General features: G+C 41.5%; 2 protein-coding genes across 2 annotated transcripts in view; one reads left to right on the forward strand and one right to left on the reverse strand.

Moving 5' to 3' along the window:
• Positions 1-1,109: 1,109 nt before the first annotated feature.
• LOC130685417 (carcinine transporter-like) lies at positions 1,110-4,560 on the forward strand. The gene is made up of 12 exons (XM_057508715.2): positions 1,110-1,359; positions 1,432-1,590; positions 1,660-1,763; positions 1,826-1,980; positions 2,070-2,238; positions 2,347-2,473; positions 3,058-3,179; positions 3,266-3,368; positions 3,474-3,510; positions 3,576-3,650; positions 3,757-4,117; positions 4,238-4,560. Exons 1-12 carry the CDS (start codon positions 1,141-1,143, stop codon positions 4,362-4,364), a joined length of 1,758 nt encoding a protein of 585 aa, XP_057364698.1. The 5' UTR covers positions 1,110-1,140; the 3' UTR covers positions 4,365-4,560.
• The window catches only part of LOC130685424 (probable G-protein coupled receptor 158), a 36,735-nt gene continuing 28,474 nt past the window's right edge, over positions 4,441-12,701 (reverse strand). Inside the window, exons 7-14 of the mRNA XM_057508723.2 lie at positions 10,518-10,586; positions 9,741-9,850; positions 7,495-7,709; positions 7,019-7,157; positions 6,812-6,917; positions 6,548-6,730; positions 6,140-6,449; positions 4,441-6,074 (exon numbers count right to left, since the gene is read on the reverse strand). Coding sequence (XP_057364706.1) covers positions 5,257-6,074; positions 6,140-6,449; positions 6,548-6,730; positions 6,812-6,917; positions 7,019-7,157; positions 7,495-7,709; positions 9,741-9,850; positions 10,518-10,586 — 1,950 coding nt within the window. The 3' untranslated portion in view covers positions 4,441-5,256. The remainder of the gene's footprint in view (positions 6,075-6,139; positions 6,450-6,547; positions 6,731-6,811; positions 6,918-7,018; positions 7,158-7,494; positions 7,710-9,740; positions 9,851-10,517; positions 10,587-12,701) is intronic.

A 12,701-nucleotide genomic window follows, 5' to 3' on the forward strand; every position in this document is an offset into this window, starting at 1 on the left:
TTATTAAAGTAGTTATGAACTATTCACGTTGAAAACTGAGGCAACACAACTTCGTCAACTAAATCTATAAATAATTCTTGTTAGATTCTTCTCTTTCATATCCCATAAGAAGGCAATAAAACGTAAGAAGCGATGCAACACAATTGGCTCTAAATCCACGATATATCGTAACTCGTCGCAGCCCTATTTAGCGTCATTTGTAGCTCTCGGTTTTCTCGTAATACAGAAATAGTACGTAACAGCCCTGTATGCAGAATCTGGTTTTCCCCGCGACCGGTTTTTGACTAATGGGTTCAAATCTTATGAATGTCTGATGGCGCTTTTGGCCTTCGTTTCGCCTACCTTCTAGGGGAAGTTGTTGCATTTCTTCCCCAAAGCGTACAAGGAACTGATATTTGATTCGATAGCCTCTTGCCTTTTTCATTAAACCTTGAAGAAGTTCGTACGCTTACACCAAACGTAGCAAATGCCGTGAGCAGTGATGGCTTTTGAGCATATCATCCCCGTTTTTAGACCGAGAGTAATAGTAGGGACAAGAGGGAAGTTGACCATTGACAACCCGATTTCCTAGTAGGGCTCGGAATCTTGTTCTGTACTATCAAATCGTTCGCTACGTTTCCGATGAACGATCGAAAAGTCAATTAGCTTGGTTACCCGATAAGGAGGAAATGACCCTCACTTGTTCGTCCTCTACTTTACGTGACAGTCGATCGATACCGAAAGCAAGGTCTCTGCATTCAACTAGCTTCACAACGCATTTTTTTTCTGTGTATTCACAGTCACGCTCAAGTATGTTTATGCTTTTCTTTTCTTCAATAAACTGGGCGAATCAACCACTCCTGATACCATAAAAACTAGCCATGTTTGCTTCACTAGGTTTGTGTGTTGATGCTCTGTTGGCTCAGTGTCCGTCTTCCATTGCAGAGGGAATAACCACACCTACATGAGTGCAACCGTGCACATGGAATTTTTTTTTTCCTCATTGTGAAATTTTATTCCGTGACGTGAACACATCTGTTCCAACCGGGCTTCTAGCAAGTTGTTCTTTTTTGGATCCCCAGTTGATTGTTTCGTTTCACGTCTAGACACCGAGAATTCTAACACACTGACTTAAAAAAAGAAACTTTCGCACATTTCAAAATGGATCTTGATGACGTGTTGCATCATGCGGGCGACTGGGACAGGTACCAACATCTGCTGTTGTGGTTAGTTTGTCTTCCTGCGTGTATTCCGTGCGGCTTCGCTGCTTTCAACCAGGTGTTTATGGACCGAATACCTGACCACTGGTGCAAAGTTCCTACTTTAATATCCGCAGAATGGACCGCAGAAGATCGCAAGGCCGCCAGCATACCTAAATTGGTAATTGAGAAAGTTAACGTGGCTCCACTGCCGTTCCATGTTCTTGGTTATTATGACCCAGTTTATCGGTAGGGTACACTCTACAGTCAGTGCTCGAAGTATGACTTAAACTATACGGGTATTCTACTGGAAAACAGTGGTAACAAATCACTGGATGTCGCAGCTATTACGTCTTGCACAGACGGCTGGGAGTACGACAAAGTCGACGTCCCCTCTTCTGTTGTCATAGATGTAAGTTCATGCTTGTAATCCGGTGAGCGTTGAGTAGTATGGCTTATTTACTTTGAATTACTTTGACAGTTTGAGTTGGTGTGTTCGAAATCACTCTACCCAACTCTTGGCCTCTCTGCGCTCAACGTGGGTGGGTTGGTGGGTGTCCTACTCTTTGGTTATCTCAACGATAGGTTGGCTTTGCTACCAATAACTGTGTTATAATTCTAATCTTACTATATATCATATATTTCAGGATAGGTCGGAAGAAAAACTATTTTCTTTGTTTGACAGTACAGATTGTGTTTGGAATTGCCACAGCTTTTGCTCCCAACGTTGTCTGGTGGATTATCTTCCGTTTCTTTGTTGGTCTTACAATTCCAGCTATACTTCACATCCCGTTCGTTATATGTCAGTCGACACAAGCACCTTATATTTTCAAAAATCATTTCGTGGCATAAATGACAGCCAATGCACTCAACATTATTCTTTAATTGCAGGCCTTGAAGCTGTGGCTCCTTCTAAGAGAACGTTGGTCAGTTTCTATGCGAACATGTTTTACGTGGTTGGGTTGATGGGATTCAGCGGACTTGCTTATTCCACTACGCAATGGCAACTAATTGCGCTATCAACATCCGTACCTTTTGTCCTCTACTACCTCTACATTATGTATGTTTGTAAGGGCAATCAAAGCTCTTTGCGTTATTACCGGCTAATGGGGTAGCATATAATATTCATAATGTGATAATAATTTGAGGCTTTTTGGCTACTTTCCAGTTTCCTACCAGAATCGATGCGCTGGTTATTGTCACGAGGGCGCGTTAAGGAAGTTGTTGAAATGTTGCACAAAATTGCCAGTGTTAATCACAGACACATCCCAGAAGAGATGGTGCAAAAATTTACGGTACGATGCATATTTCTTTTTTTTTTTTTACTAAAATGATGCTCTGATAATGGTTAGATAACGACGAAAACTGCAACTGAAGTTAGCGTTTTAACAAACTTGGTGCAGCTCTGAGGGCAATGCACAAAGCCAAGAAGAAGAGTATCATCGTTGATGAATTTCCATTTCATAGAGGATCCCCTATTCAGACCCTTCGTGAATGGTTGATGGGGATCCCGTTAAGTATTTGCTTCAAAAATAAAGTCATTGATCATTCGGCTGAATAAGACGGTCGCTATTCATTGCGCCGTCGTATCCACGTAATGGGCTGTTAAATTTAACTGAAAGCTCAGCTGACGTGTCCATTATACACAAACAGTTTTTTCCTTGAAGAACAGAATTAAAAAAAAACTGCTTTCTATTTTTTCACGATGCAGACAAGAAAGAATAAGACACTGTATTAGTTGCAAGAAATAAGGCCGCATAAGTGCTAAAAATCGGTGCAATGAATAATGAAGACTCTCGCTGTTACAGAATTGTTTCCCCTTAAATAAAAGAAATCGCTCGTGAAATCGATAATGCTGTCGCTTCTCCTATTTGTTCAGGAAACAATGGAACACCAACGTGAGCAAGCTGACTGCTTGCGCAACGGAAGGAGAGCAAATTTGCGAGACCTGCTCCAGACACCCAACATGCGGATGAAAACACTGATCATTTCACTGAGTTGGTTAGCTAATCCTTGTTTACATGAATCCAAACCAACACTGTCAAAGGTATCAGTTACTATGGTAAACCAATACCTTTGAAAAACAGGGTCGTGAACGAAACAACCTACGTGGGATTGAGCTACTACGGCCCATCGATGGGCTCCGATCCTTACCTAAGTTTTTTCCTCTCATCCGTTGTGGAAATCCCGGTACACACATACGTATAATGATTACAGTGTTTCATCCGTTGTCAAGCTTTTTGCTTTGAAAATCCCACATCCAATAACAGTTTCACATTCCGTGTTATTTTACAGGGATACGTTTTCTGTCTCCTACTTATGGATCGCTGGGGTAACAGTGACGTGACAAAGTATCGATCTGTAGCGTGAAAACATAACACGACCCATTTCTCATAGGTCGTCGAATGACGCTGTGTTCCTGTATGATCCTCAGTGGCGTGGCTGCGATTTCGACAGCACTTCTTCCTACAGGTATGTGTCATGTTTCACGCTTCGTGACCCGCAAGGGAGACAACGGGATTCACCGGCTTAACTATCGTGACATGGTTTCAATGTACTTTTCTTGTGCGTAACACAGACGCGGAGGTGTTGACTCTGATTCTTTACCTGATTGCCAAGTGCACTATTGCTGGAGGCACGATGATCATCTTCCAGTTCGGCGGTGAACTATATCCGACTGAAGTACGCGGGGTCGGAATTGGACTTGCCAGCTTTCTTGGCGGAATTGGTCTCACACTCATTCCTTTCATTAACTATCTGGGTACACAGTGGCTTGTGCTTCCCATCGTAATGATGGGCGCTTTCTCCGTTGCTGGAGGCATCGTGACGCTAAAACTACCTGAGACATTGGGTGCAAAATTGCCTCAAACGCTCGAAGAAGGCGAAGATTTCGGCAAGGATTTTAAAGGCTGGGTACACACGATCCAACAAATGTCAAGGTGACGTCAACAAAGTTTAATTTTCAGCTCGTTTTTTAGTGTTCTTCTTTCTATTTGTTTGGGACCATACCGATGACGTGTTTGGTTTGCCAAATGAAATTTATTTACTTTGATCCCTAGGCTATTGCCCAAGCGCCTTGGGTGCCGGGACAAACACCAAGAAATCGTGAATCTCGAACAGACCGGATGTCATCAACATGCAACTTGTATCATTCCATGCGAGCACGATCACGATCAAGAATTGTAATGCTGTCATACCGCCAAATAACTTGTCACATTGTACCAGCGCTCACAAAATACACAGTCTCTCATGAAAAGCAAAATCATATTTATAATTCAAGTTGTATTGATCCGATTTAGACACACACACATTTGAATGCAATCACCCCAACAGCTTGTGTAGATAATAGTCTGAGAGCTACAAATTAAAAGCTTTTAAAAATTGCAAGAATTTGCTTTGTCGTGTTTTTTTTTCTCTTTTCGTATAGCAATTGATGAACACGATTTTTTGCAACAACAAAATTGCCAGCGGTTCACTGACCCAAATTTTAAAAACGCAACACAAAAAACTGTAAAATAATATCAAATGAAATTGCTCATGAGATTCCCCGTGTTGAAGCCGTGATTATTCCTTGATGACCAGGGCTCATTGATTATCAACGAATAAACCAGTCTACAACATGCGTAAAAGACTTCAGAGCAAAACTGAAATAAAAAATTTAAAAAGGAGAACAAAAATGAATTTAACACTTCATCTGAGTGCATTAAATTGATTGTGAAGAAAAAAAGAATTAATTAAAGGTGATGTTGGGTCAAGAACAGGTGGGAACACCAAGACGAAGATGAATATGTGAACAGGTTTTCAGGTTTGAATTTTTATCATCACGTTTAGGAGGGCAGGACGTGTGGTGTATGTGTATTAATGACATATTTCTTTGTATCTTCCAAAAAAATAAGACAATGTGCATTAAATCCAATAAATAACAGCGCACGTCAATATGTAATACTTGTATACAAACCCGAAAGCAGCAATTTGATGTTATTGGAAGATAGGGTAGTAAATGTTTCCATTTGACTATAATTGAGAGCAGGAAAATGGAAAATGAAAAGGGCAAAGAGGTTTTCTATCGTTTTTTCTTTTAGACAGTAACTTCTTCGGTGAACCTCTCCCGATCGTCGGTATTGATACGTGATCTGGACGATGAAAGGGAGCGTCCTGGTGTGCTGACCGGCGTTATTTGGGCACTTCTCACTGAACTGTCCAATTCGTATTGTTGCGAAGGAACCACTGGCACATTGACTTCCTCTAAGCAATCAAGTGAGCTAGTTTCGTCTGTCAGTTTGCTTTTAACTTTGGGTGAAAGAGGCCACCGACTGTTGGCTTGGCCGCAAGGGCTCGTGCGACTTTCTGAATATCTCCGTTCTTTCTTGTGATTGGCATGCACTGGATTAGCCTGTTCGGTGAGTAATTGGCACAGACTTTGAACACTAACGGGGTTGTTTGATTGATCCGCGTGAAAAAGGGCGCCACTGTTTGTATGATCACCAACCAAACTGAGCTGAGTGTTCATCGACGTCGATAGGTCCGTCTGTTCGGAAGATGTACGTCGACTGTTTGGTGCGCTAAAATTTCTCAGCACGCTAACGCCTCGTGAGTCAAAGACGAAATTGGACGTCAATAGCGGCGCAGCGGCCAAGGCTAAAGACGAGGCCGGGACGGTGGACGATGGACTTTCTGGCTGATCCACCACATGAGGAGGAGTAATAGTCTTTTTAGATTGTTTTGTCGACCTCGTAGGTGACGTTGACGAAACTGACTGGGCGTCTTTGACGTCTTCATCGTCCTCGACCATCGCTGATGGATCGGCACTAAACGTAGCGCAAACTATCCTGTCTGTCACACAGGCCAGCACGTTGTTGACTACCGGTCCCGAATTGAACATTAAACCTCCTAGCCCTGCGGCCAAAAGATTCCAAACGTCATCAATCATTCAATCAATCAAAGACAAACTTCAACGTTACCAGAGTCGGGACTGTTCTTGGGGGATTTGATCTTCTCCTTGACCGAATGGCCCGTTTTTCTTTGACGTAAATCGACGTCACCCTCTTTTACCCTGTGATCAGTAGATGGTCCATTTTCGAGGCAATTGCTGGCCGCTGTAGTATCGATGGCATCAAGGACAGCAATCACTTCAGTTTCCGCCACTGGGCTGATGACTTTACGTGCTGCTTGCGACATGGCGGTTAATCGGGCGGCAAACTGCGTATGACCAGACCGGGCTGTTTTCTCCTTCAACTGGTCCAGCTCACAAAGCAAACGACGAATCTCCGCCTGTATCGTGTTTTGCGTCCATACCAAATAACCAATCATCAGTCACTTCCCCATCAATGGATTTTTTGCCTCGTTTATTGCACGGCACGTGTACTGACCTGAATATCAGGATCATTGACGCTGGACAACTCTGGCATCATATCAGTGCGAAAGCTGCCGCCTGAAGGAGTGACGTTTGAATGGTTGGCCGATTTGGGTTTGGCCAAAAATTTGGCTGCTTGAGGCTTATTTGCCATGGAACTTGCGTCCTCTTTCCCTCGCCCACGAAGAGCTAGATAAGCCTGTGATCAATTTCAAAATTCAATCGTACACCGCACCAATAAGTTCCAACTTCTTTGACTGATCGTCTTCAACCAACTTACTTTGCTGGCGAATATGAGGACAAGGAGAAGTGTCGTCGTCAGCTGTGCGTGGGAGAACATGATGATGTACATTAGATCGGGGTTCGCTGGCGATTGTAGGAAGAGCCTTCAACAAGAAAAATAAAGTTTCAGTTTTATCCGATTATGAGCACAATGTCGTAGCTTAAAGAAACAAGTGAATAAGCGCGTGATGGCGGTGAAACTTACATCGAAACGTTGAGGAAAATGGAAAGGAGAAACTCGTTGTAGATCGCCATGGAGATAAAGCGGCTCTCGTTGAATTCAGACGGCGCCTTCCGCACGACGATACACAACCGGATGCCCCATACCAACACCATCATCTCCACTGCAGGATAGCAATAGTAAAAGCGAATACAAACAATAGTCACAGGCGTAACACTAAATCCGGCTGGCATTTTAAAGACAATCCAATTGACGATAATTCAATCTCTTTTGTCCTCGCACACGTTATGTCAGAAATTCCGACAAACAAAAACGATTAACGCCTATAGTTGCTGGACTACGTGACTCTAGCTCTCTTACGAAAAGCTCATGCATACTTAAATAAAGCGCAAAGGAATAGATTTTGATTAATTTATTAGAATGACTGATGGTGTTCTGTCTTATCCTATTATAAGAGCAACGGTCTCTAAATGAACGAAATTTTTAAAGACAGAGCGTACTTGCGGTGAATACGTGATCCCACCAGTCCGTCTCACAGATGTAAGCTTTCAGATCATCGGCTGTTTTGGCGACGATGACGTGTGGAGGGCCGACAACTGTCCGGATGGAAAGGAACACGGCAAATATTGACACGATGATGCCCAGTCTCTTGATCAAGTCGAGGTCCGTGATTTTGATGGCTTTGGCTGAACGGACTCGAAAGATGACGGAAATGCTGTGTTTAAAAAACAAACAAGAAAAAGAGATAAGCATTTCGTCTGGGAAAACATTGTTAAATTATTGTAGGAACATGGTTACTGTTCGTTTTCTACAGATTCAATAGAGTAAATTGATTGAAGTAATGGGCCCTTATGATTTCCACAAATATTTTATCATCCTTCAACGCAACCCTGAAGACAAACTATGCCAACAGCCCAATCAAAACAAGTTCAAATAAAATGTAGAAACCAAAAATAAGACTGAGTCCTGCAAGCCGCATCTGTTCGTGCTCCGAATCAAACATTTCCCAGATGCTCTTAACATTGTTTTATTTCCGGGAAGCTGGTGCTACAACAGAAATAAAAGATGGTCCTTTATATGTTTAAAAAAAGGAAAAGGACACATTGTCCTAATAATCCGTGGATTAGGCATACTTTATTGCCGTCTTGAACTAACTTTGACGTTTTCTGTTGGATTTTTGATGACTTTCGTCAAGTGAATGTCAGAACGTCACACGATTCGTGAGAAATTAAAACAACCCTCACATTTCCATTCGGTTGGTATGCTCATTTCCGTGCCCAAGAGGCTCCTTGTTCTCCTCATTTACATTCTCGTAATCCTTTCTTGACTTCCTCACAACGTCACTACTATTTCTTGGTACAGCTCCATTGGTACGGGAGGAAGGAAAGCGAAAAAAAAAAACCACGAAAAGCTGCGCAGCTCATCAGTGGGATGATGAGGACAAGGAAGCAAAATGGAGTGACAACGAGATGCGGATGAACGAAAGACTAGTTTCTTTTTTCCAGTAGAATGTTGGAAGGGGGAAAGATCGTTGGCAAAAGATATAAACATCTTGAAGAGCTGAAAATTTTCTTTTTCTGAAAGAAAGAAATCTTTCCTTTGATCTGCTCATTGTTTCAACTCGACGTCAAGTCGTTGTTGACGTCGTCTACCTCGTGCCCAATTTCTCCACTCGACGTCGTTTTCTCATCCCCTTTGGTCGAGCTGATCAAAACACCATAGTATTTGAGTGGAGCGTTATCGATTGGATGCGTGTATCGTTGATTTCTGTTTAGCCCCGACTGACGATGGCTGAATAAAGAAGTTTGAAGACGACTAGAAAGAGATCAAGAAAAAAAAACGTGCTACAGCCAATGAAAAGAAAAAGTGTCTAAAAACGGGGGAGAAACGACGAATGAAAAGAAATGAAAATCGATAAAGTTAGCGATCAATTCTTTAGCCACAAGAGGCTGCGTATAGGTGACACTGTCCGCCCTGTATATCCACATCAAGGATGGAGTCTTCATCAGTTGAGCGCCCGCATTTACCGTCTTTCACGATTCATGCCACTTGCGAGTCACTACCAACAACAGTGTCTGTAGATTCGAGGGTACATCCACCCATGAATCCCGTAAGAAACAAGAAAAGAATATAAAATGTATCACCACGAGAGAGGGAGTCGATAAATCGATCGACTTCAGGGGTTTTGTACGATCGTTGGGTTCCCTGACAAACTGAAGAGATGTGGTTCGTGAACGCATCAAACAGGCCTTCCTACGCAATTTTTCGTTTGATTGTCACGCTAAAGAAAAGAAGGAAAAGGAAACAAAGAAAAATGTAAACGATGAGCGTCCGATTCTCCCATTTGTTGAAAAAAAGGCGACACATCTTCAGTAGCATTTGGCAACTTAAGTCATTCACGGTGTAACCATGCCTCTACTATGAAATATCTTGTTACTTATAAAGGATACAAATAATTTTCCATAGGATTCAAAGGTTCTTGACTACGTACCCAACTTTGTGAATTTCATTTCAGTTTATTTTTACCATTGTTCGTGCGTTACGCATTTGAGTAAAGGCGGAAGATTCCGAATCAAAAGGGCGTGGGCATGTCGAACAATGGCGCTTTAATGATATTTGTGTTTAAAATTTTGGGAGGCTGGCTGGATTTGAAAACAGAATCTCATCAAAAAGGAAGAAAAGGCTAATGAGGATTCCCTTTTTGCTGCTATTTTTCATGTGTCAGAAAGACCGTTCAACTACTTACCGCCATGTTTTCAGCATCAGAGCTCCGTAAGCGAAGGAAAAGCCAATCTCGCGGAACCAGACGCGCAGCGAGCAGGTAATCATGTTGGGTCTTGTGTAGGCCACTAGAATCTGAAAGGGAAATCGAATGAAGAATAAGAAAGAGGAAAAAAAAAACACACAGATAGCATCAGCTATTTTCATATGGAAACATGCGAATGGGAATTCTTCGATTTTGTAAGATGTTCTTTGAATTTGCGAGGCTTCAGCAGTGAAATGTTTTACATAAGGCACACCTTTCTAAAGGACTGGTAGAAAAAAAGAATCTTTGTTCGTTGATGAATTAGGTTTTTAGTATTGAAGGCGTTGATTTTTGTTTTGCTTTGATGTTACAAAAAGAAATTCCAGCAAAAAATAGTGCAAGGTATTCGATAATCAAAGATGCGCCAACATTCGAGGAAGCAGTTTTACAAAGGTTCGTGGTAGAGTTGTGTAGGATGTAGTAGCATTGCAGCTATGATTGTTGGTTGAAAAGAGCACCTCTTTCTTAAGTTTCCCTTAAACTATATCCAAGCTGAACACTAAATTTTTCTTTTGCACTAAATGCTTTATCAAATACTTCTCGAGGTTAGTACAGGAACCCTTAAGTGGTCACGTAATCTTAGAGATCCTGCTATCAATTCCAGCACGTATCCTCTAGCCTTGGAAGGATCACGTACTTCAAATTGATGATTGCCCAGAAATTTCAACTTGGACGGCATGATTAAGTTGAGAGCGACGAAGACAAGCAACAACTTACCGTGCAATAGATGAAGAACGCTCCTAGAATGATCAATCGCAAGAGAGCAGGGCTGGCGGCGCGAACGACCTGTCGCAACGATAAAAAAACGTAACTATTAATAACGAAAGAAAATTACGTAAAAACGTAAAAACGCCCAATATAAGTTTCCAGTTAAGGATGTATTGCAACCCAGCTCATCGTGTATATAAGGAACGAAAAAAGATTTGAATGTAAATATATCCTTTAATACTACCGTCGGAGTTAACGGATGTTTTTTTCTCTCTTTTGTATGTACGATGAGCACGCGGAAATCAGACAACTTTATGAGCGCTATAGAAAAAAATGTTTTATTAAAAATGTGTGGTGTCGTAAGCAGTCGAACGCAGCAACGTGTTTTGCTGGGCCTTTCATATATTTTCCTTCTTTTCTTTTGTGTTGAATTTGAACCATGTTTTTATATGACATTTGGAACGAAGGCGGGCACAAAATCTTGGCATAATACAGCGCAGTAATAAGCCCATACTTTTTAAAGACAGAATAAGCTGAAGGCTTTCAAATTTTACTTTTTCATGTGCGAAATTTTTCAACGAGAAAGAACATCATCACGGCAACAGCTGAATGATTTCATAAACTTATCGTTTTAGTTGATAAACTTGTTATGTAAGCTTCCTTTCATCCTTAGTTCAATTGGAAAAATACAGTTCTTAAGCTGAACTTCTAAAGATTAAAGTTAAACATGTAATACATTTTCCCTCGATTTTTCGCATTTAATTGGGGTTCAGCAACATTACAAATAGTATAAAATTGTACAGTTCAAAAAGCAAAGAAATATTTAACTTGTTTGTTATGCATTAAAAAGTGACCCAATTCCTTCACAACGTTATTTTCACCGGCCATTTCACGTGCGTGAGATCCCGTTTTAAATGGCACTACGGCTTTTCTATTTATCCCGCTACATACCCTTGAGAATGAACGAGCTTTTGATAAAGCTCATTTAATGTCCATCCGCAAGTTGCTGAGTCATACCATTTTTTGAAAAACATTCGCCACTCAACCAAGATCTTTAAAGATATGCCTGCCTCTCATCGTTCAAAAGGATATCCAAAGGTTTTTTTTATAGGCTATAAACACGTGCGGCATCAAATTGTAGTGGCACATCCGCGTTATCAGTGGGCTCCTCGATGAGTTGCTTTTTACACTGACTGTTATACATTTTGTGTCGTGCTTATCTTTCCACGAGATGCCCATTGACGATTCTTTCATTTTTTTTTCTTTTGGCATGTCGACAAAGACAAAGTTCTATAGAATACAGTGAGTCTTTCAAACTGCTGGCATCATAAGATTCATTCATGCATCGCACCTATAAATGAAAGCCTCGCTACATTCTCAGTTGTCATTTTAGAGATAACACGTTGTCGTCCTGTGTCACGAAACATCCAATTTTTCTTGTAAAATGATATCATCCGTCTAGAACAAAAACACTAGAAACAGCCAGAAAATGACCGATCGATGGGATTCGTTTTACACACAGGATCGTACTTGGGTGTTTGATTTACGTGGAGGAGAAAGACCATGCTCTCCTTGGCGATTCTGCTCAAGGATTGGCTCTTGTGAAGAGGACACCATTCTTTTGGCCCCCTCCCCCCCTATATATTCGATCGGGAACGATTTATAGCGTTGGTTGTGTATAGGTGAGCGATTGTTTTCCACTAGAATCGATGTGCAATGCAGAACTAGAGGCTGAACGAAGGCACAGGCAGTGTTTCATTGCGCTTCATGCACGAACGATCTTCCGAATGGTTGATTCGCAAACACCGGCCGAAAGTAATCCCTCCAAGAGCTTGCTGTGATGCGGGTTCCAATGAAAAAGGGCCAAAAAACCTTCCATCCGAAAAAAAGGAGAATCAAGACGACCAAAATAAAAAGAACTGAAAACACATTTCGGTTGCTTTGTCGGAACCTGTCTGTATGGAGATTGCATTATGTAAAAAAAATTCGGATTTAAATAGACAACGAGCAGCCGTTTGAAAAATGCTGGTGAGATCTTGCAAATAAAAATGGCATTCAGCTGTTTGGGGTTTATAGAGTCCGCTTCCTACGGGGAATCGATTTAGGTACAAAATTTGCCATTGGAAAATGATTAGAACTAGTGGTTCTTGATTTTAACCTACTTGGGCTCAAGTAACTAGTGTAAGATTATTT

The sequence above is a fragment of the Daphnia carinata genome, chromosome 3, assembly GCF_022539665.2.
Source record: "Daphnia carinata strain CSIRO-1 chromosome 3, CSIRO_AGI_Dcar_HiC_V3, whole genome shotgun sequence".
Classification (NCBI taxonomy): domain Eukaryota; kingdom Metazoa; phylum Arthropoda; class Branchiopoda; order Diplostraca; family Daphniidae; genus Daphnia; species Daphnia carinata.

Bases quoted from the DNA above. Each gene is read 5' to 3' on its own strand.
- LOC130685417 (XM_057508715.2), top strand. From the start codon at position 1,141: ATGGATCTTGATGACGTGTTGCATCATGCGGGCGACTGGGACAGGTAC. The intron at 2,239-2,346 runs GTATGTTTGTAA...GCTACTTTCCAG, and splicing joins CTCTACTACCTCTACATTAT to TTTCCTACCAGAATCGATGC. The intron at 3,180-3,265 runs GTTAGCTAATCC...TTTGAAAAACAG, and splicing joins CTGATCATTTCACTGAGTTG to GGTCGTGAACGAAACAACCT.